At 44.0% G+C, this 26092-nt stretch overlaps 1 protein-coding gene across 2 annotated transcripts in view; it reads right to left on the minus strand.

Annotated features, from left to right (window-relative positions):
• Positions 1 to 7634: 7634 nt before the first annotated feature.
• CSRNP3 (cysteine and serine rich nuclear protein 3) overlaps positions 7635 to 26092 on the minus strand; it is a 152164-nt gene continuing 133706 nt past the window's right edge. For both annotated transcript variants that reach the window (XM_068247053.1, XM_068247054.1), the window contains exons 3-5: positions 25489 to 25748; positions 14121 to 14417; positions 7635 to 11210 (exon numbers count right to left, since the gene is read on the minus strand). In XM_068247053.1, coding sequence (XP_068103154.1) covers positions 10170 to 11210; positions 14121 to 14417; positions 25489 to 25748 — 1598 coding nt within the window. In that variant the 3' untranslated portion in view covers positions 7635 to 10169. The remainder of the gene's footprint in view (positions 11211 to 14120; positions 14418 to 25488; positions 25749 to 26092) is intronic.

Raw genomic sequence — 26092 nt, forward strand, 5'->3', positions numbered from 1 at the left:
ACTTTTCAGGAATCCTCATTATGATTTGGTAACAAACACATGATGTTGCAAAGTTCGCCACCTCCTGTCAAAGTATTTAAGCCCTGGCTGATCAGTTTTTGGAAATTAGGCTCAGGCCTGGAGCACACTTTATCAAGTGATTTTGGACTTCTGAAAATCGTAAAAAAAGCTTTGCTAATGCAAGGCTATGGTGCTAAGCCCACTAGAGCGAATGCGATTTTGGAAATCTTAATCGCAGGACACAGAGCATTTTGTGAGCGTTTGGACTCATGTACATAGTATATGAGTTTGCTTAGCCGCCGGAAAACGCAGCTGCAAAGCGCTTACACAAAGCCCTAGCGATTGCGTTTTGCAATTTCTAGTGTGTCCCAGGCCTCAAAGTGTTTATGCAGCAAGGTCAAGCTGTGCATCAGCACTGTTTATTCACAGTCTCCGCAGATGTGCCGAGTGATATCTTCTGAAAACAACTTGTTTTGCAAACAAAATGCATGTGTGGAATTGTCTTAGTTTTTTTTTTAAAGCTGGTTTTACACCTGGTTGTTGTGTTGCAGTTGCTCTTGCCACATCCCAATGAAATGCAAAAAACCCGACAAATACATGACTCAGCGGCCCAGTGCACGACAGGGTCATATGCATTGCTCCGCCTCCTGCTCCATGAAGTCCTCCCTGCTGGGCAGGACGAATGTCATTGAGATTTCCATCCGTCTGTGCATGCGTGCCGCGACGCACGTCGCTCTGTCATTTACACTATGTGCGTTGCCCATAGACCTCCATTACACCGAGCACCGTCTGTTAATTGCGGTGCTTGTGGTAATGCGCTCGGATACTTCCGGCGCACTGCAACGGACCACAAAAGGTGTGAATGTCTCCATAGGCTTTCATTGCTTTTGCAGTCCCTTGCAGTAAAATAGGGGCAGGGTAGGAACCCATTACGGCAGTGATGGTTAACCTAGGCACTCCAGCTGTGACAAAACTACAAATCCCATCATACCTTTGCCTCCCTGAGTTATGCTTAGAGCTGTCAGAGTATTGAAATGCCTCATGGGACTTGTAGTTCCACCACATCTGGAGTGCCAAGGTTAGCCATCACTGCATTAAGGGTTTTTTGGCATTGTTTTGGGATCGCCGAAAAATCGTCAGCAATTATCAAAACTGCTAGGCAATGTAAGTGAGTAGGGCAGGAACCCATTAGTACAGGACATGCAGCATTTTGAGTGCTCAATGCAAAGTATATAAGCGCTGCATAAATCGCTTATCAAAGCGGTTTTGCAGAGATTTTTTTGGGGGGGATTAGCTTTAAATAAAACTTTAATATACTTATGGAGTCTTTGAATAAACTTCTTTTGCCCGTAGTTTTACATCGCACCACTCCCGCAGTCATGTAAAAGGACTCTGAATAAAACCCACATCCGCGTTCAATGACATCATCAGTATCTGCCATAGTGACACATACCCACAATACACCCCGCCCTTACATCCATGTCACAACAAATCCCCATTTCATACAGTATAAAGATAGAGGTAAAATCAGATGCAGGATTTTATAACAGCAAGGCAAGTCTACATTACATACATACAATTATATATACATATATTTGTTGGAAAGAGTCCATATCATTAAAAAGACAGCGTCATTCTGAAACAGATGAAAAGGTGTTCTATTGCATTAAGAATCAAAATACCCTCAGGGACCGTAGCACAAGTGACCGTTCTCTTCTCCTATGTAAAACACTCTTCTTTGAAGTGGAGAAGCTATATGAGGTAAAGTAAAAATGCATTAAGTGCACATTTAAATAGCTCATTAAAACCTTACATATCTGCATATTTCAATTTACATTTATTCCAATTGATTTTTTCCTCCAGCTTCTCTGTAGAAGGATGATTAAAGTCTTGTAGAAAGGGGAGGAGAGGGACAGGCCTACAGAATCAAATAGAAGCCCCAGGGATAGGAAGGCTAGCGATATGGAGCCTGATGCAGGAACCGCCAGTAAATTTTACAACTACTATTGTGAGGTGAGTGACATGCATTCCTGCGATAATGCATGTGTTACTATGACAACATGCGGTATGCTACTGGTGTAAGTTCTGCACCGCACGTTACCATCCTAATGTGCATTGTGTTAATTGCGGAATGGGCACTATGCCCCTGGCATTAGTACTGGTAAAATGTACCAGCGGTTTGTGCACCAGGCACAATTACTTCAGATTATTTGCATGCTTGTTTTGGGTGTGTGATTCAGATACTACTGTAGCCAATACAGGGGTTGGACAAAATAATGGCAACGCCTAACTTTTTAGCATCATAATCTTTGCTCAGGTTTTAATGTTTTAAGCAATCAAAACTTGACATATGTTCAATTTTTTTATTATTTGATATGTTTAATTAAAATTGTTTTTACAGATATTTAAACAAAAAGTTGGTTATAATTTATAAAAATGGCAGATCTCTCAAACTTTCAAAGAGGTCAAATTGTTGGTGCTTGTATGGTAGGCGCTACTGTAACAGAAACTGCCCGAATGCTTGGCATTTCAAGAGATATGGTCTCAAAAGTAACGATTGCCTTTGAAAGAGAAGGAAAAATGTCTTCAGCAAAGCACAGTTGTGGCCAAAAGTCAAAATTGTTAGAGAGACCGCCTGACTCTAAATCGAATTGTTAGAAAAGCTTGCAAGACCACAGCTCCTAAAATCACTGCAGAGCTGAATGAACACCTACAGAACACAGTTTCCACAAAACTGTTCGTTGAGAGCTGCACAAATCTGGATTCCACAGAAGAACTGCAATTAGAAAACCTCTGCTCTCAAAGATAAATGTTTCAAAGCGTTTAGAGTGGTGTAGAAACCACCAGAATTGGTCCCTCGAGCAGTGGAAAAATGTGATTTTCTCTGATGAATCATCATTTACCTTATTGCCAACCTCCGGCCGTATGTACGTTCGGACACAGCCGAAAGAAGCATTTCTTCCAGACTGCCTTCTCCCAACCGTAAAACATGGTGGGGGTCCTGTGATGATCTGGGGTGCTATTTCTTGGAAATCCGGCCGGCCAATGATTTCCCTTCATCGAAGAATTAACAGCCGAGACTATTTAGGAATTTTGGGCGACCAAGTTCATCCTATGGTTCAAGAATTGTTTCGGAGGGGAATGCCATCTTTCAAGATGATAATGCCCCAATCCATACAGCTAGAATTGTTAAAGAATGGCATGAGGAACATTCTAATGAAGTTGGACATCTCATCTGGCCACCACAATCTACAAACCTCAACATTATTGAGCATTTATGGTCGTTATTAGAGATTCAAGTAAGAAGCCGATTTCCGCCGCCATCTTCACTAAAAGAACTGGAGAGTGTTTTAACTGAAGAATGGGCTAAAATTACTTTGGAAATAATTCACAATTTGTATGAATCTATACCTCAGAGAATTGAGGCTGTATTTGCCGCAAAAGGAGGACCTACACCATATTAAAATATATTTTGTTGATTTTCAAGGTGTGTCCATTGTTTTGTTCTACCCCTGTAGATCAGCAGGACTTCCAGGCAACAAGGAATAGATTAAAAAATACAGAAGCCACCATCTGCTTCTCACTTCAGGTTTCCTTTGCTGCCCACCATTTTATTTTCCTCACTTATGATGGAAGGATAGGTCTTCATGAGACAAGCAAAATAAGCTCTTGAAATCTGGGTGTAACAGGTGTGGCCATAGGCCATAATAGCTATAGCAAAGCTAAGACAATGCTTTAGGTGCCGTAAAAAGACTGAGCCCAAATTACTATAAATCAGCGCAATTCAGCCACCAACAATAGCTGGAAGCTGAATTATGTCTTACCCCTAAATCCATGGTGGCCTGGAGAAGGAATAGTAATTGATACCACCGGGACTTTTGCAGGCGTAGGGAGAGTCGTTTTTCGGGTTTTCCCTGCTCCCAGATTTTCCAGCAACTTAATTACATGAATGCAGTTCTCCTTACTTCCCCCCTTCCCTTACATTGGCCTTCTCCTTTCAGTTTGGAGCAAAACTTTCCATGGTGTATTCAAAAGTCTCGAGTCGAAATTGGCTTGTGCTCTCCATCCACTTGGTAACCAATATGCTGCATTTATTTCTTATTATAAACAATTACTAGTCTCGAAGTGACTCTTATCCTTGTTTCACTTTATCTCTGAAAAATAGGGCATTTTCCAGGCATGTGCAGAGAGGCAGTCAGTAGATTGGAGGCGACCAAATCGGGCCCCTTAGTCTCTCTCACCACTACCATGCACAATGATATGATCTACATAGTTAGCACTTGGTTCACATGGATGCTTGTGAAGTGTTGCAGCTCATCCTCCCACTGATGACCTCTTACAAGTGAATCACATAAAATGGGCGCCAAGGAGATTTGGCTGCTGCCATAGGCCATAATGTGAATTTCGGCTATAGCGGCGCTCATTAAGTAATTTGGGCATTGGCAACAGAATCAAATTACGATAAAACCAGTATATGTAGGTAGAAAAAAAGTATTGTAAAAGTAATACCTATTAATGACAAAGTTAAATTATGCAAGCTTCTGGGATTTAGTCCCGTTCTCTTTTTTTGATAAAACCAACACAATTCAGTCGTCAGCAATAGCTGGAATAGTCGAATTGCATAATTAGTAGTAATTACTGCCCCAGGGAATTTGCCACAACAGAGTGAGTGGATTTTTACCAGTACCCTGTGCCTAAATTTCCCGGTGCCTTCTTTATATACAAGAACCTTCAACTGCTATCTACAAAAGCCAAGGTAAATAAAATGCCATTCAAATCAGTTACCTTGAAAAGCATAGGAGAAAGACGTTTGTGAACACGGCCAACTCCAACTCCCTGAAGCTGTGTCTGTGGAATTGTGGATGGTTCGAAATGCTGATTTCTGATTCCGCAGAAATTCTGATTTCCACCAATGCCCGATTACCAATGCCACAGATTTTTGATGAGCGTTTTCCGATTTCCATGTATTTTTTGGGGGTCATTGTTTGCAAACTGATTGGCCAAACACTTCCGAGTTGACTCTACATTCTCTGATTGGTCCAATGCTTCCGAGATCTGAGATTGGGCTAAAATTACCGAGTTGCGGTAATGTAGTAATTCCACATAAATCAGGTTTCCATTTTGCGATCGAAAATGTCAAGTTCAACTGGAAATTTATTTCTCCAAATGAACATGCCTACTATGGAAGCCAAATCTACTGCAGCTGTTCACAGAACTAATTTAAAGGGAACCTGATGTAAAAAGAATACATATGCTGCCATGTACATACTAATAAATAATACCAGTTGCCTGACTTCTGTGCCAATTCTCTGCCTCTAATACTTTAAGCGACTGGCCCAGAATGAGCTGCACATCAGATGCTCTGACTCTGCTCTGACTCCACTGGCTGCATGTACAAAACAAGTAACAACTAAAACCAAAAGCTTAGTATGACAGCCAGGCAACTGGCATGGTTTATAAGGGACTACAGATGGCTGCCCCCTTATTCCTCTCACTTCAGGTTCCCTGTAAATGACACAAACACCTTACAGGAATACTGTCATTTATTAAATGGAGAAATGGTTGATTCTCTCTTAAACACTGCAGATTATTAATATGGTAGAGATGGTCTTAAAGCAACCATCAACCTGTTAATCCAATAGCCATGCTGTTACTTTAAAAGGTGGTTTAAATATTTTAAAAGTTTCTTGTTCTAGCCCACGTGTCAAACTCCAGGCCTGGAGGGCCAGATCCATGCCAGTGTTTAGGATGGACTGAGAAAGAGAGGAATGTGTTCTACCTGATGGGCCACACCTTTCCTCATTCAGACCCATCAATTCATTTGAGCTGTGTCAAAAATGTGTGAGGATCTCGGCCCTCATAGGACCGGTTTGACATACCTGAGCCAGCCTCATAAAGCATGAATAGATGAGCACATTTTATGTACTCAGTTGTAAATGTTATGGATCTCCCCAGAAAATAAATAAATCCCCCACCCTTAAACATTCACATTCTCTTCCCACATAGTGGCCCCCAGACGCTGAGATTTATCCCTGGGGGTCATATTCACTCAGCACCCTCTACCAAGGTATGGATGGACACATCTATGGAGGAGGAACTATGCATTGGGGGGTGGGTAATGAATAGGTGGGGCACTCTACAGGCCTAGATCCATCTACAGATGCCACCCTTGCTTTGCCAGTAGTTATACCTCTGCTACACTAATTTGATGTAAGCCATAAAATAGTCCAGGTTTGATTTTTGCATGTTCAATATGATATTTAGGTTCTGTGGGAAAAATGCTAACAGCTCTTTACAATAATCCTTTGCTGGAAAGCATTTTTCCTCCTGCACATTACTGTCATCTAGTATCAGCATGGGCTAATCATACTGTTGTGCTAAGATGTACACAGACACAATTACCTCCTTTCTGCAGATGGTGTAGGACCTATCCAACTGATATGCAAGTAGATCTTCCAGAAGTTCAGATAGATCATCTTGGAGTCATATCCTTGCCCATAAGACCCAGGCTCAATCAATCAAATTCAGAGCGACCCCACTTTTTAGTCTATTTTGTGGATCTTTATTTTTAAGCTAAAAGTGCAGTCTTAACTTTTTGGTACTTTGGATCTTTGGTAATAGATTGATGATCCCAACTTTAAGCTGCATAAAATGTGCATACAAGCCAGAATTATTAGCTACCTAGTGTCCAGCTCTAGTACACACATTTTTAAAAACCATTTCGGTAGTAAGAGATAGGGTAAATAGGCAAGTGTATTACATCATTATTCAAAAGGCCCTCTTTTTAGGCTTCTTTCACACTACACATGTGTGATAATTGGAGCAAAGCATACAGTACATTAAACGTATGCTTCTCTACCATTATAAATATGCCAGGGGTGTATCTTGGTATTATAAAGCTCTTTGTCCTCTAACACTAAGCCAAGTGCGCCCTGCATACACAAAGTAGCTATATTCCCCAGATAACAGAATTATCTAAGTAGAGGAGGGAAAATGACCAGCACCAGAACGCATATAGCAGAGATTGGGGTAACAGGTGTGTCGGCTATGCCTCCAAACCAACAATTCAATAGCAGCAGAGTGAAGAGGACAAAAATCCAGGCACCGACTAACAGAAGATCCAATCAATTACACCTTTATTGCATCCTCAATCACCCAACATACATGGTAAAGTGTAGGACTGATAGCCATTTTGCAGGTAACAACCTGCTTTTTCAGAGACAAAATATACATATGACGAGGTGTGTGTATATTTTGCCTCTGAAGAAGCAGGTTGCTACCTGTGAAACAACTGTCAGGCCTACACTTTACTATGTATGTCAGTTGTTTGGAGATGCAATAAAGGTGTAATTGATTGGATCTTCTGTTGGTCTGTGCCAGATTCTTGTCCTCTTCACTCTGCTCAGAACAGAATGAATCCGGTCTGAGTGACGAGGAGGTTTGGGGGCAGGCATGGTCCATGGTGTTGTGGCATCCATGGCACGAGCCATACCTGCACCTCTCTAGCTACACCACTGAGACATGCACATTGTCCGACACATACTGCTCATTATTCTGATGGAAAGCACAGCACTGCTGATGTTAAGATGCAATTATATTTTTTTTTACAAACAAAATTTAAGTTAGAACTACACATTAAAGAAACTATAGAAAGTCAGCTTCCTCCTCTTGCACAAAGACATCCAAGGATAGATTGTTGCCGTCAATAGCCAGCTCAGTATCACCCACTTCCAGACACTTCAGCTAGATGGAAAGGTAGCTGGTCTGTCAGTTAATCGATTACCTATTTTCCTCAATTAGCTGCAGGGTACAAAATAACAGAGTGCCTTCTACCTGTGAAAAGATTGACCCCATCAGCTGTGGCACAGTGGGGGTTGGAGTGCACTGAAGTAAACAATGTTTTCCATGAGTATTACTCATGCACAAGGCTTCATTTTGATGGACAATGATGGAGACTGCATTTTACAGTTTCCATCAAGAAAATGGCAGTTGCCGAGCATTCAAACAGATGTTCTGGCCAAAATAATTCCCAGAAAGTGTGAAAGAACTGATCTGCATAATAACTCCAGTTGAATAACTCAAAGATTACTATAGAAATAGTATTAGCATTACAGCCCAGAAATTGGAATTTTTAGACTCAGCAATAGATGCCTACATATTTTTCTCAATACAGGTTTTAAAGATTTTAATTTTTTTTAGAAACACCAGGAAACAGAATCAATACGTGGTAATTCTATTCATGAAAAGCCAATTTTATCATCATCTGAGGTCATTATGAACATTTTGCCTTGGATTCTACAATATCCTGATGTGCGCATTTGATCTTTGGGCACCCCAAATCATTATGCCAGCTTGAATGTGTCCTTTGTTGTCATAAGTGCAATAAATAAGAATACTCCCTAAGGTCTGCGTCTGAGCAGGCGTCATCTTTGTAGATTAATTTTGGATGTACTGCAAGTATTGATGGTACCCTGATTTGGCTCATGCCTACTTTTGGCCCATGACTCAGGTTCCTGGGGAAAGACAATCAGACAGCAGCTCTACCTTAAAAACTTAAGCAAAAAGGAAATAGATAGCCTGCAAAAGTATAATGGTATAATAAATACACATATTTGATAAGTGGATAATACTCACAGATAAGGGTTACCACTCAGGCAACCACTGTACAGGCAGGTGGGGGAAATTAGACTTGATCCCATTCAGGTTCAAGAAGTCGCTCTCTGTAGCTAGTGGAGGGGTGATATCAATTTCTTTCCTAATAGTGGACTAGACTAAACACTGGTAATATAATATGTACAGAGGTGCCAATACAAGAGTAATATAAGCTTAAAGCTGGTTAAAAAGGCAGGTAGTGGTGGGCTTACCTCACCAATTAGTCGACACGAACCTGTTGATTTTGATCAACAATTCTCTTTATTTAAATACTCCACAGTGCAACGCGTTTTACAGGCGTAATCCTGCTTCATCAGGGAAATAGCGGAGTAACTATATTATATCTGTATTTGAGCCAAACGCCTTTTAGCTTATTTTACTCGTGTGGTGCCTCTGTACTTATTACCAGTGTTTAGTCTACTTAAAAAGTTCTCCTCAACCCATGAAGAAGCCACATGACCAGTCTAAGCTTCCATCATAGTATCCAACACCGGGGAAAGCCTGAAGCAATGGATTATGCAGCTGAGGTAAGAGATGAATCTATTTTTATTTTACTTTGAGTAGCAAAGCAGAAATGTAGGTGGAAAGAAAACATTTCTTAAGGGAAAAGAAGACCATCTCAAGAGACCTTGAACAAGGTCAAGCAAACCAGGGCTCTCAGCAAGTACACAGTATATATTAACATTTACCATTCAGAGAGCATGATAGTACCATTTGCTGTAATTTAACAATATTGAGATCCAGTTAGATCAATCTATAAATACCCCAACCCAACAGTTGACAATCTTATTAAAAAAAAAAAAAAAAAAGAGTCTTCAACATCATATTGTCCCAATTTTTAAGGGCATTCCATGATAGTCATTAAGTATTTTTTTTATGAACATGCTGTCCATTTGTCCATATAAATAAGAAAAAAAAAAAAAAAAAAACACTGAACAATTCACAGAATTTTCATAAATAATAAATCACAAGTAACCATTATTTGAAACACAAATTCACATTAAAGTCTTTTTCTTCTAAGCGCTAGCCGACAATACTCAAGCTAGCATTAGCAGCCTGTGATGTTCTAGTTGGTATTAAAACAGAAAAAAAAAAAAGGGAAAAAAACCTCTAGCGGATAGCTCTGAGATTTGTGGTTAAACCAATCAAAAATCCACAGGATGCCTAAGAAAAGCTGTTCAATCTTGCAGAGACCCATACATTAACTATACAAAGATTTGATTGTGTCGGTTTGGCAGAGGTCACCGTTTCAATAGAAGGCTACTTCTGAAATATATAAAGATCAACATATTTTAAATTAAGATTTCCTAATAAATCTGTTTAGATTTTTTTTACATTGTCAAACAGTGTTGTTGTGCATTGCCATGGTCATCATAAACATGAATTTCAATCAAATAAGTAGACAAAAAAAAAAAGTGTTTGTGTCCCTTTTTTTGAGGTTGAACAGTTTTACATGAAAAAAAACAAACAAAAATCCAAAAACACTATCCCAGATATGCTTCTTCATTTGTCTCCCGTTAAACTGGAACAGTCTCTACAACGGGAGACTTTATACAATCCTCATGAAGTTTGTTTGTCTCAGAGAGAGCTATGGCATTATCATTAAGAAGTTCAGGAACATGGCGGCTACCATTGTTCAAATTTGATACATATCCTTCAGAGGTGGGGCTTTTTAAATAGGACCGAAACTCTACTGGGGGGAGACTAGATCGATGTTCAGCATACAAAGAATTGCAGTGAGCATTATTGTTGTTCTCTGAAGCGGCGCGACAAACTATCACAGATGGGCTTGAGGAGGTGTAATGCCCATTGGTGTAGTCTTCAACGGACTGGCCAGAATAGTCAACATATTTAAACTGATCAGACCTCATGTTGTAAGGCACCAAATTTGAAGCACCATTTTTCAAGGAGTCCTGATCTGAGTAGGCCTCTGTCATCTGGTTCGTGGGATCAGTGTTGTTGTTTTCTATTTCATAATACAAAGTTGAGGAGTTGGTATAATACGTAGCATTCTTTAAATGGTTTTCATGCATTGCGTTGGCATCAGGATAGCAGAAGACGGAAGATACGGGTAAGTTATCATCATGGGGTACAATGGCATCGTTGAAGTCATCAGATTTCTCACCATCATCGTCGTCATCTTCAGCATCATTTTCTTCTGACTCGCTTGGAGCTAAGCTTTGAGTGCTAGAATCCGTAGCTTCACTGCAGTAGCTACTTCCATCGTCTTCGTCTTCCTCTTCACCACTACAGTCCAACTCATCAGAATTCTGAAAGTGCATCATTGCTGACTGAGGGTCAGTTTCAACCTCAAAGTTCTCCCCGATAGAATATTCCACAGGGTGGCCTGACTGCACCATAGAACCGGCAAGAGTTCCAACTTCTGCAGGGCAACCATTCGCTGCAGATAGCTGCTGCTCTCTGTTCTTCTCCAGCTCCAACTTCATAATAGTGTGCAAAAAGTGTGTCCGTACACGTATGGGATTAAACTCAATGCGTCCAGCGGTATTGCTGCAGCCTTCCTTGGAGCATCCACAAGGGAAAGACATACGATCCACCTGTTATAACAGAATTTCAAAATTATGAAAAAGAAAAACTGCATTTTTTTTTACTTGCTCCAGCAAAACAAACAAAAACAAATAAAAGCACAACACAAACCAATTAAAATATTGTACAATCATTTCATATTACTACTTTCAAAGGCAGAACAACTTTGCAGTCAAGTGCCAATGGCATTTAAATAGCACTTGTGCCTCCTAAAAAGTTTATTTCAGTATATTTTTCTAATTCATGTTAGAGTAGGGATAGTTGGAAATGTCAATTTCCAATTACGCAGAAATTCCAATTTCCGCCAAAGCCAATTCCAGTCAGAAGTGAAAAAAACAACGCTACACAAAAGCACTTTGATTTGCGCTTAGAAAGGCGCTTTCAAAATCGCTCAATAAAATCGCGGTTGGCGCTGGTGATTTATAATGTTAACAAGGCCTCACAACAAGGCACACAAATTACCTATCAAATATAATACATGCGATTTCACTTTCCCTGCTTGCAGTGTGTAGAAACTGACTAGCTGCTAAAAGTGATCTAACAATTAGCTTTGGAGGTTGAGAGCACTCCTGTATCATCAGCATTGTTTGCACAACTAGATCAATGTGTGATTGAATCTGATCAGAGAGAAATCTATTGGCTGCCTATACACTGCACACAGATTTTGAATCGATTTCAGCATGAAATAGATTCACAACCTGTGGGGCTGCCGCTGCCTCGCCTCCCCCATTTGGGCTCCCCCGGCCAGCAGCAATAATATTACCTGTCCACTGGTGCAAATCCCCGGGTCCGTTCCCTTCCTGTCCCATCCTATGACAAACGGAAGTTCAAACAGTAGAGGGCACTCTACTGTTTGAATTTTGCCTTCTCACAGGGCGGGACAGGAAGTGGTGAAGAGGAGATGGAAAAACGCTAGCTGGAGAAAGGGACAGCACGGACCCGGGGACTTGTGGGATTATTACTGCATCATCGCCGCCGAATAAAACGCCATTAATGACGCGCTCCCAAACAGCCGGCGTTCGAGCAAAATTCTCTGCCTGGAAAAATCGCCTGAATCTATCGATTTTGGATGGAAATCGATTGGTCAATATTTGCGTTAACGTTTTCACAGCAGATGCAATCACAGTGATCGAATCTGCTGTATATTACCTTTAAAAGAAACCTGAACTGATAGAAAAATGGTGGCTGTTATATTTAATTTTCTGTCAAATACCAGTTGCCTGGCTTCTGGCTGCAGTAGTGTCTGACTGCATTAGCCGCATGCTTGTCTCAGGTGTGTAATTCAAACACCTCATCTGCCTACTTGTTCACCGTCTATGGCTACAAGTATTGGAGGCAGAGGATCGGCAGGACAGCCAGGCAATATACACTGTTTACAAGGAAATAAATATGGCTCCCTCCATATCCCTCACAGTTCAAGTGCCTTTTAGTTTAATTGGCTTATTAAAGTGTCAGTGCATTTATACTTAAACAACAAATATGCATACATGGGGGGGAGGCACAGGGGATTGCCGCTAGTAGAACATCACTAAACTTAGCGATACACTACTTCTGGATTCTGATAGTAAAATATCGGTTAGCATTACTGATATTTTACTATGGCTAACCTCAACCTTACTCTCACACAGCACAGAACCCTCCCTTTACTGATGCCTGACCCCAAGACCCCCCCCTCGGTGGTGCCTAACCCCAAGACACCCCCTGGAGGTGCCTAACCCCAAGACACCCCCTGGAGGTGCCTAACCCCAAGACCCCCCTTGGTGGTGCCTAACCCCAAGACCCCCCTTGGTGGTGCCTAACCCCAAGACCCCCCTTGGTGGTGCCTAACCCCAAGACCCCCCTTGGTGGTGCCTAACCCCAAGACCCCCCTTGGTGGTGCCTAACCCCAAGACCCCCCTTGGTGGTGCCTAACCCCAAGACCCCCCTTGGTGGTGCCTAACCCCAAGACCCCCCTTGGTGGTGCCTAACCCCAAGACCCCCCTTGGTGGTGCCTAACCCCAAGACCCCCCTGGTGGTGCCTAACCCCAAGACCCCCCTGGTGGTGCCTAACCCCAAGACCCCCCTGGTGGTGCCTAACCCCAAGACCCCCCTGGTGGTGCCTAACCCCAAGACCCCCCTGGTGGTGCCTAACCCCAAGACCCCCCTGGTGGTGCCTAACCCCAAGACCCCCCTGGTGGTGCCTAACCCCAAGACCCCCCTGGTGGTGCCTAACCCCAAGACCCCCCCCCTGGTGGTGCCTAACCCCAAGACCCCCCTGGTGGTGCCTAACCCCAAGACCCCCCTGGTGGTGCCTAACCCCAAGACCCCCCTGGTGGTGCCTAACCCCAAGACCCCCCTGGTGGTGCCTAACCCCAAGACCCCCCTGGTGGTGCCTAACCCCAAGACCCCCCTGGTGGTGCCTAACCCCAAGACCCCCCTGGTGGTGCCTAACCCCAAGACCCCCCCCCCTGGTGGTGCCTAACCCCAAGACCCCCCCCCTGGTGGTGCCTAACCCCAAGACCCCCCCCCCTGGTGGTGCCTAACACTAACCCCCCCCCCCTCTGGAGGTGCCCATCCCTAAGACAACCCCTGGAGGTGCCTAACCCTAACCCCCCCCCCCCCCCCCCCAGTGGCACCTACCCCTAAAGCTTAACCTCTGACACAAAGTCAGGATATCCGGCCGGCAAAGAAGGTAAATTTTGGTGCCTGGAGTGCCCAGTTAGCTGCAAACAAGGTACATTTTGGCACCCGGGAGCACCTGATAAGAGAAAGGCCGCTGGAGGCTTGCGGCATTGCATAGCAGGTACACCAGCAAGAATCCAGAGTTCTTTGCAATCAGTTTTTTTTTTTTCCAATTTTTCCTCAACCCCTCCCAATTCTGTCTATAGGATCACTTCTATTAATACGCTTCCCTCTGGAATGGCTCCTACGTGGTCACTCACCTGACATTTTATGCCTGCCAGGCTGCATGTGCAAGTTTCTGGGTCACAGAATATTCTACAGTCACAGCCACAGTCCTCTCTCGACAAGCGGATGGCTCGCAGCTCATGTTTCTCTTCCACGTCGATCTTCTTCACCCCAGAAGCTCGCAACAAGGCGCGGCGTTTCTTTGTGGGCAGAGGCTGGAGAAAGAAATACTCATCTACTTCTGTGTTATCCAAGTCAATGTCATCATCTGAAATATCATCCAGCGTGAGAACGTTGGCCTCCTCAGACTCTATCGTACCGTTCTTTGTTATCTGAAATCAAAGCAACAATTGTTAAGAGGAATTTTATTGCATGTGAAAAATACTGGTGTACTTGTACTTTTGGTGCAGTTCAGTTTTGTTACATTTCAGCCCTGATAAATAGCACAATACATTCAGACTATTGATTTTAGCCCCAATGTAAGACACTAGCCGTGTGTCATTTACAAAAACCAAAACCAAGCTAGACCCTTAGGGCTGGTTCAGACGGACGTTCAGAGGCGTTGCGTTCATTGGCGTCGCGTTGGTGATGCGTTCGAGCTTTCAGCAGCGTTCGCGTTGCGTTCGGATGCGGTCGCGTTTTTTCTTCCCCTAGGGGGACATTACCTGTCACGGTTAACCGCCCCTGGAAGCTACATGTAGCTTCCAGGGGCTCCTTGAACGCCAGGGAAAATCGGGACCCGAACGCCGCGTTCGTGCAAACGCGCGTAAAAGCTTGGTATAAACGCTCCCATTCACTTGAACGGGAGTGTTTAACGCCAAGCCCTGAACGCTGGCGGTAAACGCTGCACAAGCTTCCATCTGAACCAGCCCTTACTCAATTCACTTTTTCTTCTAGATGATATTTTCACACCTCATCAATAAAATGCTTTTTAAAGCCATCCACCAGCAAGGAAATATTCAGGATAATGTCAACAGTCATTTTTCCTCATACTTTTTGGTAATTTTTCATTCGCAGAAAGAATGATCAAAAGTTAATTGAAGAATTAAGTTAGAGGCTAGGTTCACAGTGGACTGCTGCATAACTTACATGTTATAGTGTGTGAACAGGAATGGACACACTCACTATAGAGAGAGCACATGTCCTCTTGCGCAGACTGGCCGCAACTGGAGGAAGTTACGGGACCTGGTACAAAACCGCAGGCAGCAGAGGCCGGTGGCGTGGGAGCGATCTTTGCGCATGATGCTGGAGGAAGCCCCACTATGTTTAATATAAAAATAAATCCCCCCCCCCCTCCGGTCTCGGTTTTCCTTTATGACCTCTTTTCCCTGGGCAGCTGAATGCTTGCTTGTCAGGCAGATCAGCCTCCCAGTTGCTGGCCACAAGCGCCTTCCGGTTGCAATCACATGCAGCCAAATGGTAGCATTTAGTAAAGTGGTGTTACCTGTCAGAAACCTTCTCATGTTGCATCTGAGTATGACAACTAACCCGTGGTCATCTACTAACCTTTCCTTCCTCCGATACAGGGGACTGTACTTAAGATCAGATTTTTGTGGCTACACTTGTTATGGGTGTGAAGATCATGATGGCCACACTTGTTTTAGGACTCTTGTGAGATGGGCCCTAAGACCATAGGGGGCACAGAGGGGAGGCAAGGGAACGTTAAGGGGTCTCATGTTTTGCTGGAGGGCCCCATGGAGTGTAGTTCTGCCACTGCAGCCCTGAGACCACCCTGGTTGTGGTGATCAGGCGCAGACTGGCCCCTTGCATTAAGGGCCAGGGCGGCCATATGGAGTAGACCGGCCTGCGCTGCCTGCCCTCCCCTCCAAGTCTATGCATTTCTTGAAATTTGTTATTCTTGGTTAAGTATATCAAGCCCAAGTACCCCCTAGAACAATCAGAAGTACCGCCTAGGTTACGCGTACCAGACGTTGAGAACCTAGGGCCTAGATGCTCCCTCCAACCCACCCCCCTTCAGCCATCACCTAGATGTTCCCTCCCACCTGCCTCAGCCATTGCCTAGATGCTCCCACCCACCCTAGTCAACATCTAGGTCAGGCATGGGCAAACTTGGCCCTCCAACTGTTAAGGAATTACAAGTCCCACAATGCATTGCAGGAGACTGACAGCCACAGTCATGACTCATAAAGGCAAATGCATTGTGGGACTTGTAGTTCTGTAACAGCTGGAGGGCCGAGTTTGCCCATGCCTGGTCTAGATGCTTACTCCCCCCACCCAAGGCAGTACCCAAATGCCCCCTTCCACCCCAGCCAGCACATAGTTGCTCCCTCACACCCAACCCAGTCAGCAGATTTACTTGGGGGCATTAAAACTATCTTTGTCCCCGGATGCTGAAAACCCTAGCTACACCTCTGCCCGTCCCTCTGCATACTACTTATTATATACGAGGGAGAGCATACTGGAAGGAGGGCCACCACCAGGGGATAAAATTAATAGTGGTGGTTGGGGGGGGGGGGGGGGGGTGACCACCAGGGAGGTCATAAATGGGGAACATTAGACCACCAAGGGAGCCATATAAGGATGGGGGGCATGCATTTGGGCTGAGGCTGCCATGAAAGGGCTTCTGGGTTGCATTTTCACCCCCCAGGCCAAAAGGTTTCCATCCTCCCCTGGTGGTAATACAGTCTTCACCCAGGATAACAAAAAAAATACAATAATATTCATCATCATGTTCAGTTAATTATTGGTCAACAAATGCCCTCTGTTAAATCAAAAGGAAGTGAGAATGTGCAAAGGTCTGGCTCAACATTTTTGAGCAAAAAATAGTGAAGGTATGCAAATTTCATAAACAGATCATTTTGACATACAACTGTCACAACCTCAAGATGAATGCAATCTTCAGTGATTCTTGACTCATGTACACTAACAATGTAGCAATTTAGAGGCAAGTACGTTAGAATAAAAAAAAAAATAGCCATGTTTAGGATTGGTAAACTCAGTGCTATAAGTGTAAACTGCTGCCATGCCTCCATGTTCTTCTCATTACACATTGATAGCATCTCTCTACGAGGAAGGAATTTCTGCCGAGATGAGCATATATTATATTAATTTTGGAGGATGCAGTGTAAATTCCCAAGCGTGGCCTTGAAGAGGCTTGAGATTGAAGGAGGCCGTGTTTATTAGGCAGCGTCTAAGCTGTATCCGCCAGAGAGGAAATCCGCCATTTGCAGGGAAGGCATTAAAATTCCGACTCTAGCATTTCTCAGAAGTCAGCAAGATAATGAGGCCATTCCTATGCAAATGGGCTCATTATTATTAATTTGTGTCAGCCCCTAAGAGATCCGCCGTTGCTTTTTCGGAATTGATGGAAAAGGGAATTAATGCAACAAACACATCCAAAATACAAACAGGAAAACAAATACAGATAAAAATGGTGCCGCTTATTTACAGAAGACATTAAATGGGATGCTTATTGATCTGTGTCATTATGGTCCACTTATTCTTTTTCTGCTATAGATTTTTATTTGTTAGCAGGTAAAATATGAATTCAAGAGAAATGCATTTTTTTATGGAGCACCACCTACTGGTCAGCTGGTAAACTTTGCAATGAAAAGAAAAGCACGGTTTTGAGGGGTGCAGTGCAGATCAGACCTAGCTATTAGTCAAAGTTGTTTGTTATTTATGTTGGCTTTGAAGAAGCCAACGTATTGTTCAAGTTCAGCTCATTATTTGCCCCATCCTATTTTCTATAAGCTATTCCTCCTACAGTTTTAGGGGTACAAGCTCCAAACTTTCTACACTCCGTCTTATAGCAAAGTATGTTGCTTGTGCTTTAATGAGTGATCCCACCCACCACTGTCCTGCTGTGGACCACTGAAGACCCCTTTTTCGCCATTGCCTGACAGGGAAAATTTTTTCAAATCGCTGCCACTCGTACAGTTTTGAAGCTACACTTCCCATACTCGGACCATGTATTGTTGGTGTCACCCCGAATAAAAATATGTATTTTTCTGAGGTACCCCAAAGTGGGCGGAACTACCAATGACCAATGAAAATGTAGCAATTTTCTATACGCCACTCCTCCCAGAGTTTTAAGAGTACAATTATGAAACTTAGCATGCCTGTTCGGCTCATACCCGAATAGGTTGCTTGTGCTCTTAAAGCAATCCCACTCTCCGTGCTCCTGTGGGCGGAGCCACCACCAGATTTTCCCTATTGACTTCAATGAGAAAATGTAAACAGCTGTAATTCTCAGAATTAACCACTTGAGGACCACAGTCTTTCTACCCCTTAAGGACCGGCCACTTTTTTTCCATTCAGACCACTGCAGCTTTCACGGTTTATTGCTCGCTCATACAACCTACCACCTAAATGAATTTTGGCTCCTTTTCTTGTCACTAATAAAGCTTTCTTTTGGTGCTATTTGATTGCTCCTGCGATTTTTACTTTTTATTATATTCATCAAAAAAGACATGAATTTTGGCAAAAAAATGATTTTTTTAACTTTCTGTGCTGACAATTTTCAAATAAAGTAAAATTTCTGTATACATGCAGCGCGAAAAATGTGGACAAACATGTTTTTGATAAAAAAAAAAAAACATTCAGTGTATATTTATTGGTTTGGGTAAAAGTTATAGCGTTTACAAACTATGGTGCAAAAAGTGAATTTTGCCATTTTCAAGCATCTATGACTTTTCTGACCCCCTGTCATGTTTCATGAGGGGCTAGAATTCCAGGATAGTATAAATACCCCCCAAATGACCCCATTTTGGAAAGAAGACATCCCAAAGTATTCACTGAGAGGCATAGTGAGTTCATAGAAGATATTATTTTTTGTCACAAGTAAGCGGAAAATGACACTGTGACAAAAAAAAAGAAAAAAAAAAAGAATCCATTTCTTCTAACTTGCGACAAAAAAAAATGAAATCTGCCACGGACTCACCATGCCCCTCTCTGAATACCTTGAAGTGTCTACTTTCCAAAATGGGGTCATTTGTGGGGTGTGTTTACTGTCCTCGCATTTTGGGGGGTGCTAATTTGTAAGCACCCCTGTAAAGCCTAAAGGTGCTCATTGGACTTTGGGCCCCTTAGCGCAGTTAGGCTGCAAAAAAGTGCCACACATGTGGTATTGCCGTACTCAAGAGAAGTAGTAGAATGTGTTTTGGGGTGTATTTTTACACATACCCATGCTGGGTGGGAGAAATATCTCTGTAAATGACAATTTTTTCATTTTTTTTTACACACAATTGTCCATTTACAGAGTTATTTCTCCCACCCAGCATGGGTATGTGTAAAAATACACCCCAAAACACATTGTACTACTTCTCCCGAGTACGGCGATACCACATGTGTGGCACTTTTTTGCACCCTAACTGCGCTAAAGGGCCCAAAGTCCAATGAGTACCTTTAGGATTTCACAAGTCATTTTGCGGAATTTGATTTCCAGACTACTCCTCACGGTTTAGGGCCCCTAAAATGCCAGGGCAGTATAGGAACCCCACAAATGACCCCATTTTAGAAAGAAGACACCCCAAGGTATTCCGTTAGGAGTATGGTGAGTTCATAGAAGATTTTATTTTTAGTCAAAAGTTAGCGGAAAATTGATTTTTATTGTTTTTTTCACAAAGTGTCATTTTCCACTAACTTGTGACAAAAAATAAAATCTTCTATGAACTCACCATACTCCTAACGGAATACCTTGAGGTGTCTTCTTTCTAAAATGGGGTCATTTGTGGGGTTCCTATACTGCCCTGGCATTTTAGGGGCCCTAAACCGTGAGGAGTAGTCTGGAAATCAAATTCCGCAAAATGACCTGTGAAATCCTAAAGGTACTCATTGGACTTTGGGCCCTTTAGCGCAGTTAGGGTGCAAAAAAGTGCCACACATGTGGTATCGCCGTACTCGGGAGAAGTAGTACAATGTGTTTTGGGGTGTATTTTTACACATACCCATGCTGGGTGGGAGAAATAACTCTGTAAATGGACAATTGTGTGTAAAAAAAATCAAAAGATTGTCATTTACAGAGGTATTTCTCCCACCCAGCATGGGTATGTGTAAAAATACACCCCAAAACACATTGTACTACTTCTCCCGAGTATGGCAATACCACATGTGTGGCACTTTTTTGCACCCTAACTGCGCTAAAGGGCCCAAAGTCCAATGAGTACCTTTAGGATTTCACAGGTCATTTTGCGAAATTTGATTTCCAGACTACTCCTCACGGTTTAGGGCCCCTAAAATGCCAGTTCAGTATAGGAACCCCACAAATGACCCCATTTTAGAAAGAAGACACCCCAAGGTATTCCGTTAGGAGTATGGTGAGTTCATAGAAGATTTTATTTTTTGTCAAAAGTTAGTGGAAAATGACACTTTGTGAAAAAAACAATAAAAATCAATTTTCCGCTAACTTTTGACAAAAAATAAAATCTTCTATGAACTCCCCATACTCCTAACGGAATACCTTTGGGTGTCTTCTTTCTAGAATGGGGTCATTTGTAGGGTTACTATACTGCCCTGGCATTTTAGGGGCCCTAAACCGTGAGGAGTAGTCTTGAAACCAAATGTCGCAAAATGACCTGTGAAATCCTAAAGGTACTCATTGGACTTTGGGCCCCTTAGCGTACTTAGGGTGTAAAAAAGTGCCACACATGTGGTACCGCCGTACTCAGGAGAAGTAGTATAATGTGTTTTGGGGTGTATTTTTACACATACCCATGCTAAGTGGGAGAAATATCTCTGTAAATGACAATTGTTTGATTTGTTTTACACACAATTGACCATTTACATAGAAATTTCTCCCACCCAGCATGGGTATGTGTAAAAATACACCCCAAAACACATTATACTACTTTTCCTGAGTACGGCGGTACCACATGTGCGACACTTTTTTGCAGCCTAGGTGCGCTAAGGGGCCCAACGTCCTATTCACGGGTCATTTTGAGGCATTTGTTTTCTAGACTACTCCTCGCGGTTTAGGGCCCCTAAAATGCCAGGGCAGTATAGGAACCCCACAAGTGACCCCATTTTAGAAAGAAGACACCCCAAGGTATTCCGTTAGGTGTATGGCGAGTTCATAGAAGATTTTTTTTTTGTCACAAGTTAGTGAAAAATGACACTTTGTGAAAAAACCCCAATAAAAATCAATTTCCGCTAACTTTTGACAAAAAATAAAATCTTCTATGAACTCGTCATACACCTAACAGAATACCTTGGGGTGTCTTTTTCTAAAATGGGGTCACTTGTGGGGTTCCTATACCGCCCTGGCATTTTACGGGCCCAAAACCGTGAGTAGTCTGGAAACCAAATGTCTCAAAATGACTGTTCAGGGGTATAAGCATCTGCAAATTTTGATGACAGGTGGTCTATGAGGGGGCGAATTTTGTGGAACCGGTCATAAGCAGGGTGGCCTTTTAGATGACAGGTTGTATTGGGCCTGATCTGATGGATAGGAGTGCTAGGGGGGTGACAGGAGGTGATTGATGGGTGTCTCAGGGGGTGGTTAGAGGGGAAAATAGATGCAATCAATGCACTGGGGAGGTGATCGGAAGGGGGTGTGAGGGGGATCTGAGGGTTTGGCCGAGTGATCAGGAGCCCACACGGGGCAAATTAGGGCCTGATCTGATGGGTAGGTGTGCTAGGGGGTGACAGGAGGTGATTGATGGGTGTCTCAAGGTGTGATTAGAGGGGGGAATAGATGCAAGCAATGCACTGGCGAGGTGATCAGGGCTGGGGTCTGAGGGCATTCTGAGGGTGTGGGCGGGTGATTGAGTGCCCTAGGGGCAGATAGGGGTCTAATCTGATAGGTAGCAGTGACAGGGGGTGATTGATGGGTAATTAGTGGGTGTTTAGGGTAGAGAACAGATGTGAACACTGCACTTGGGAGGTGATCGGACGTCGGATCTGCGGGCGATCTATTGGTGTGGGTGGGTGATCAGATTGCCCGCAAGGGGCAGGTTAGGGGCTGATTGATGGGTGGCAGTGACAGCGGGTGATTGATGGGTGGCAGTGACAGGGGGTGATTGATGGGTGATTGATAGGTGATTGACAGGTGAACAGTGGGTTATTACAGGGAAGGACAGATGTAAATAATGCCCTGGCGAATTGATAAGGGGGGGTCTGAGGGAAATCTGAGCGTGTAGGCGGGTGATTGGGTGCCCGCAAGGGGCAGATTAGGGTCTGATCTGATGGGTAACAGTGACAGGTGGTGATAGGGGGTGATTGATGGGTAATTAGTGGGTGTTTAGAGGAGAGAATAGATGGAAACACTGCGCTTGGGTGGTGATCTGATGTCGGATCTGCGGGCGATCTATTGGTGTGGGTGGGTGATCAGTTTGCCCGCAAGGGCGGGTTAGGGGCTGATTGTTGGGTGGCAGTGACAGGGGGTGATTGATGGGTGATAGGTGATTGGCAGGTGATTGACAGGTGATCAGTGGGTTATTACAGGGAAGGACAGATGTAATTAATGCACTGGTGAATTGATAAGGGGGGGGGGGGGGGGGGGGTCTGAGGGCAATCTGAGCGTGTGGGCGGGTGATTGGGTGCCCGCAAGGGGCAGCTTAGGGTCTGATCTGATAGGTAACAGTGACAGGTGGTGATAGGGGGTGATTGATGGGTAATTAGTGGGTGTTTAGAGAAGATAACAGATGTAAACAATACATTTGGGAGGTAATCTGACGGCGGGTTTGCGGGCGATCTAATGGTGTGGGTGGGTGATCAGATTGCCCGCAAGGGGCAGGTTAGGGGCTGATTGATGGGTGGCAGTGACAGGGGGTGACAGGGGGTGATTGATGGGTGATAGGTGATTGGCAGGTGATTGACAGGTGATCAGTGGGTTATTACAGGGAAGAACAGATGTAATTAATGCCCTGGCGAATTGATAAGGGGGGGTCAGAGGGCAATCTGAGAGTGTTGGCGGGTGATTGGGTGCCCGCAAGGGGCAGATTAGGGTCTGATCTGATAGGTAAAAGTGACAGGTGGTGATAGGGGGTGATTGATGGGTAATTAGTGGGTGTTTAGAGGAGAGAATAGATGTAAACAATGGATTTGGGAGGTGATCTGATGTCGGATCTGCGGGCGATCTATTGGTGTGGGTGGGTGATCAGATTGCCCGCAAGGGGCAGGTTAGGGGCTGATTGTTGGGTGGCAGTGACAGGGGGTGATTGATGGGTGATTGATGGGTGATTGATGGGTGATTGACGGGTGATTGACGGGTGATTGACAGGTTATCAGGGAAGATAGATGCATACAGTACACAGGGGGGGGGGGGGGGGGTCTGGGGGGGGGTCTGGGGAGAATCTGAGGGGTGGGGGGGTGATCAGGAGGGGGCAGGGGGCAGGGGGGGGGGATAAAAAAAAAATAGCGTTGACAGATAGTGACAGGGAGTGATTGATGGGTTATTAGGGGGGTGATTGGGTGCAAACAGGGGTCTGGGGGGTGGGCAGGGGGGGGTCTGAGGGGTGCTGTGGGCGATCAGTGGGCGGGGGGGGCAGATCAGTGTGTTTGGGTGCAGACTAGGGTGGCTGCAGCCTGCCCTGGTGGTCCCTCGGACACTGGGATCACCAGGGCAGGAGGCAGCCTGTATAATACACTTTGTATACATTACAAAGTGTATTATACACTTTGTAGCGGCGATCGCGGGGTTAACATCCCGCCGGCGCTTCCGTATGGCCGGCGGGATGTTACGGCGGGTGGGCGGAGCCAGTTGCCGGGGGAAGCGCGCGTCATCAATGACGCGATCGCTCCCCCGGCATGCCTAAAGGACGCGCCGCCTGAAGGCGTATTGCGGTCCTTTAGGCGTCCACTTTGCCGCCGCCCATGGGCTGTGGGCGGTCGGCAAGTGGTTAAAGCCAGTGTTCCCAAACTTGGCACCATTGGTCACTGGGTGACTGGGGTTAAAATTTGGCAAGGTACACACAATTTGGCACATACAGCCAATAAGACACAAAGCCAACATCATGTGGTTTCTTCAGAAACGACACCATTTTTTTTTTACTACTACTAATTACGGTATTAATTCATAGATTGCTGATATTTTTTACAGCGATTCACAAAGACTACAGTCATATCGCGTACATCAAAAAAGGGCGTCGGGGAAAAAAGGGCGCGTGGTGTAAACGATAAGCAGTATTATTGTTTATAAAAATATTGTGTAGAATTTCATTTACAAATAGTGTTTTAAGAATTTATAAATCATTAAATAATGTGTATGAGATCGGCAATTCCTAAAACGTTAATCTTCCCCGTTTTCTAAACTGAAACTTATATTTACGTTTGTTAAAAACCCTACCTGTACCCATCCCTAACCCCTAGACCCCCTGGTGGTGCCTAAACCTAAGACCCCCCTGGTGGTGCCTAAACCTAAGACCCCCCTGGTGGTGCCTAAACCTAAGACCCCCCCCTGTTGGTGCCTAAACCTAAGACCCCCCCTGGTGGTGCCTAAACCTAAGACCCCCCCCTGTTGGTGCCTAAACCTAAGACCCCCCCCTGTTGGTGCCTAAACCTAAGACCCCCCCCTGTTGGTGCCTAAACCTAAGACCCCCCCCTGTTGGTGCCTAAACCTAAGACCCCCCTGGTGGTGCCTAAACCTAAGACCCCCCTGTTGGTGCCTAAACCTAAGACCCCCCTGGTGGTGCCTAATCCTAAGACCCCCCCTGTTGGTGCCTAAACCTAAGACCCCCCCTGTTGGTGCCTAAACCTAAGACCCCCTATGGATAATAATGTTTTACAAACAAATAAAAAATGTAAATAAAAAATGTAAATAAAAAAATGTAAAAAACATTTTTTGGGGTGGATAATAAGGTTTTAGAAATAGTGATTTAGTATCTTTATAAACGTTATTTGTCACAGGCTCATTTTGTAAAGTTAAATCATCACAAGCACAGTTATAAAACCTTAAAAATCTCCGGGCGCCGTTTGTAAAACGTTAATCTCCGGCGCCTTTTTTTCCCTGTTCGGCGCCCATTAAACGATATTTATAATGGGAGTGTCCACTTGTCTCATGCGCCCAAATCTCCTGCTTCCAGTCATATCACCAACTATCCCTCCAAGAAGCTAACAATCTAATCATTATTGTCATGTTCTCAAAGTACCCCTAAACCAGGTTTTTAACCATATACTTTTTATACAGTTTTATTTGTGGTGCTGTGACATACATCACAGCACCACCCTCCTCCCCCTCCAGCGCCCCGTTGGCCCAGAAGGCAGTGCTGTAAGCAACCTTTCTGAGGTCAGCAATTTACATTAGGTCTAAACAATAGGGAGTTGATTAAAAAAAAACCTCATGAATTCTCTCACAATTTATCTCTCCCTATTTTAACACATAATTTATCTATCTATCTTATCCAATTATCTCATGAATCAGCTTTCGTTACAGCAGAAGCAAAATATAAGCTAAGTGAGATATTCAGGATCAAAGCTTTGTGAATCAAATTCACAGAACCTTACTTTCTGCTTCAGAGAGTTGAGTTTTTCTTCTCGAAGGTGATCTCTCAGCATTTCCTTATGCAGCCGATGCTGCTCCACAGCGAACTCTCCCAGCGTGTATTGGCGTATACTGTTGTGGCGGTTGGACATCCCCAAGGTGCTCCCTCCCTGGCTGGGCACACTGGTGAAGCCTTGCCTCCTAGTGAAGTAATATACGGTGACACAGTTGAAACGCACATTCTTGGCCCTCAGCCTCTTCTCTCGCTTTAGGATGGAGGGAGCTGGAAAACAATGGAACAAGGGTTACTTTCCTCCGACTTAGTGATAGCTACAGTATAAATATAATAAAAAAAAGACAAAAACTTTAACACACAAAGAAACAGAACTACTCTGAAGCCATCAGTGCAGAAGCTCAGAAGACCTCCTAAAGAGACTCTGTAACCAAATCTTCAGCCTTATTTCTTCTATCCTATAAGTTCCTATACCTGTTCTAATGTGGTCTGGATTACTGAAGCCTTTTCTAGTTGCACTATCTCTGTAATAAATCTAATCTTTTTTTGTCAAGCCTTGTCGAGGCAGAGAGGAAAGCACTGCTCTGCTGTGATAGGGAGAAGTTATGCACACC

The sequence above is a fragment of the Hyperolius riggenbachi genome, chromosome 7, assembly GCF_040937935.1.
Source record: "Hyperolius riggenbachi isolate aHypRig1 chromosome 7, aHypRig1.pri, whole genome shotgun sequence".
NCBI lineage: Eukaryota > Metazoa > Chordata > Amphibia > Anura > Hyperoliidae > Hyperolius > Hyperolius riggenbachi.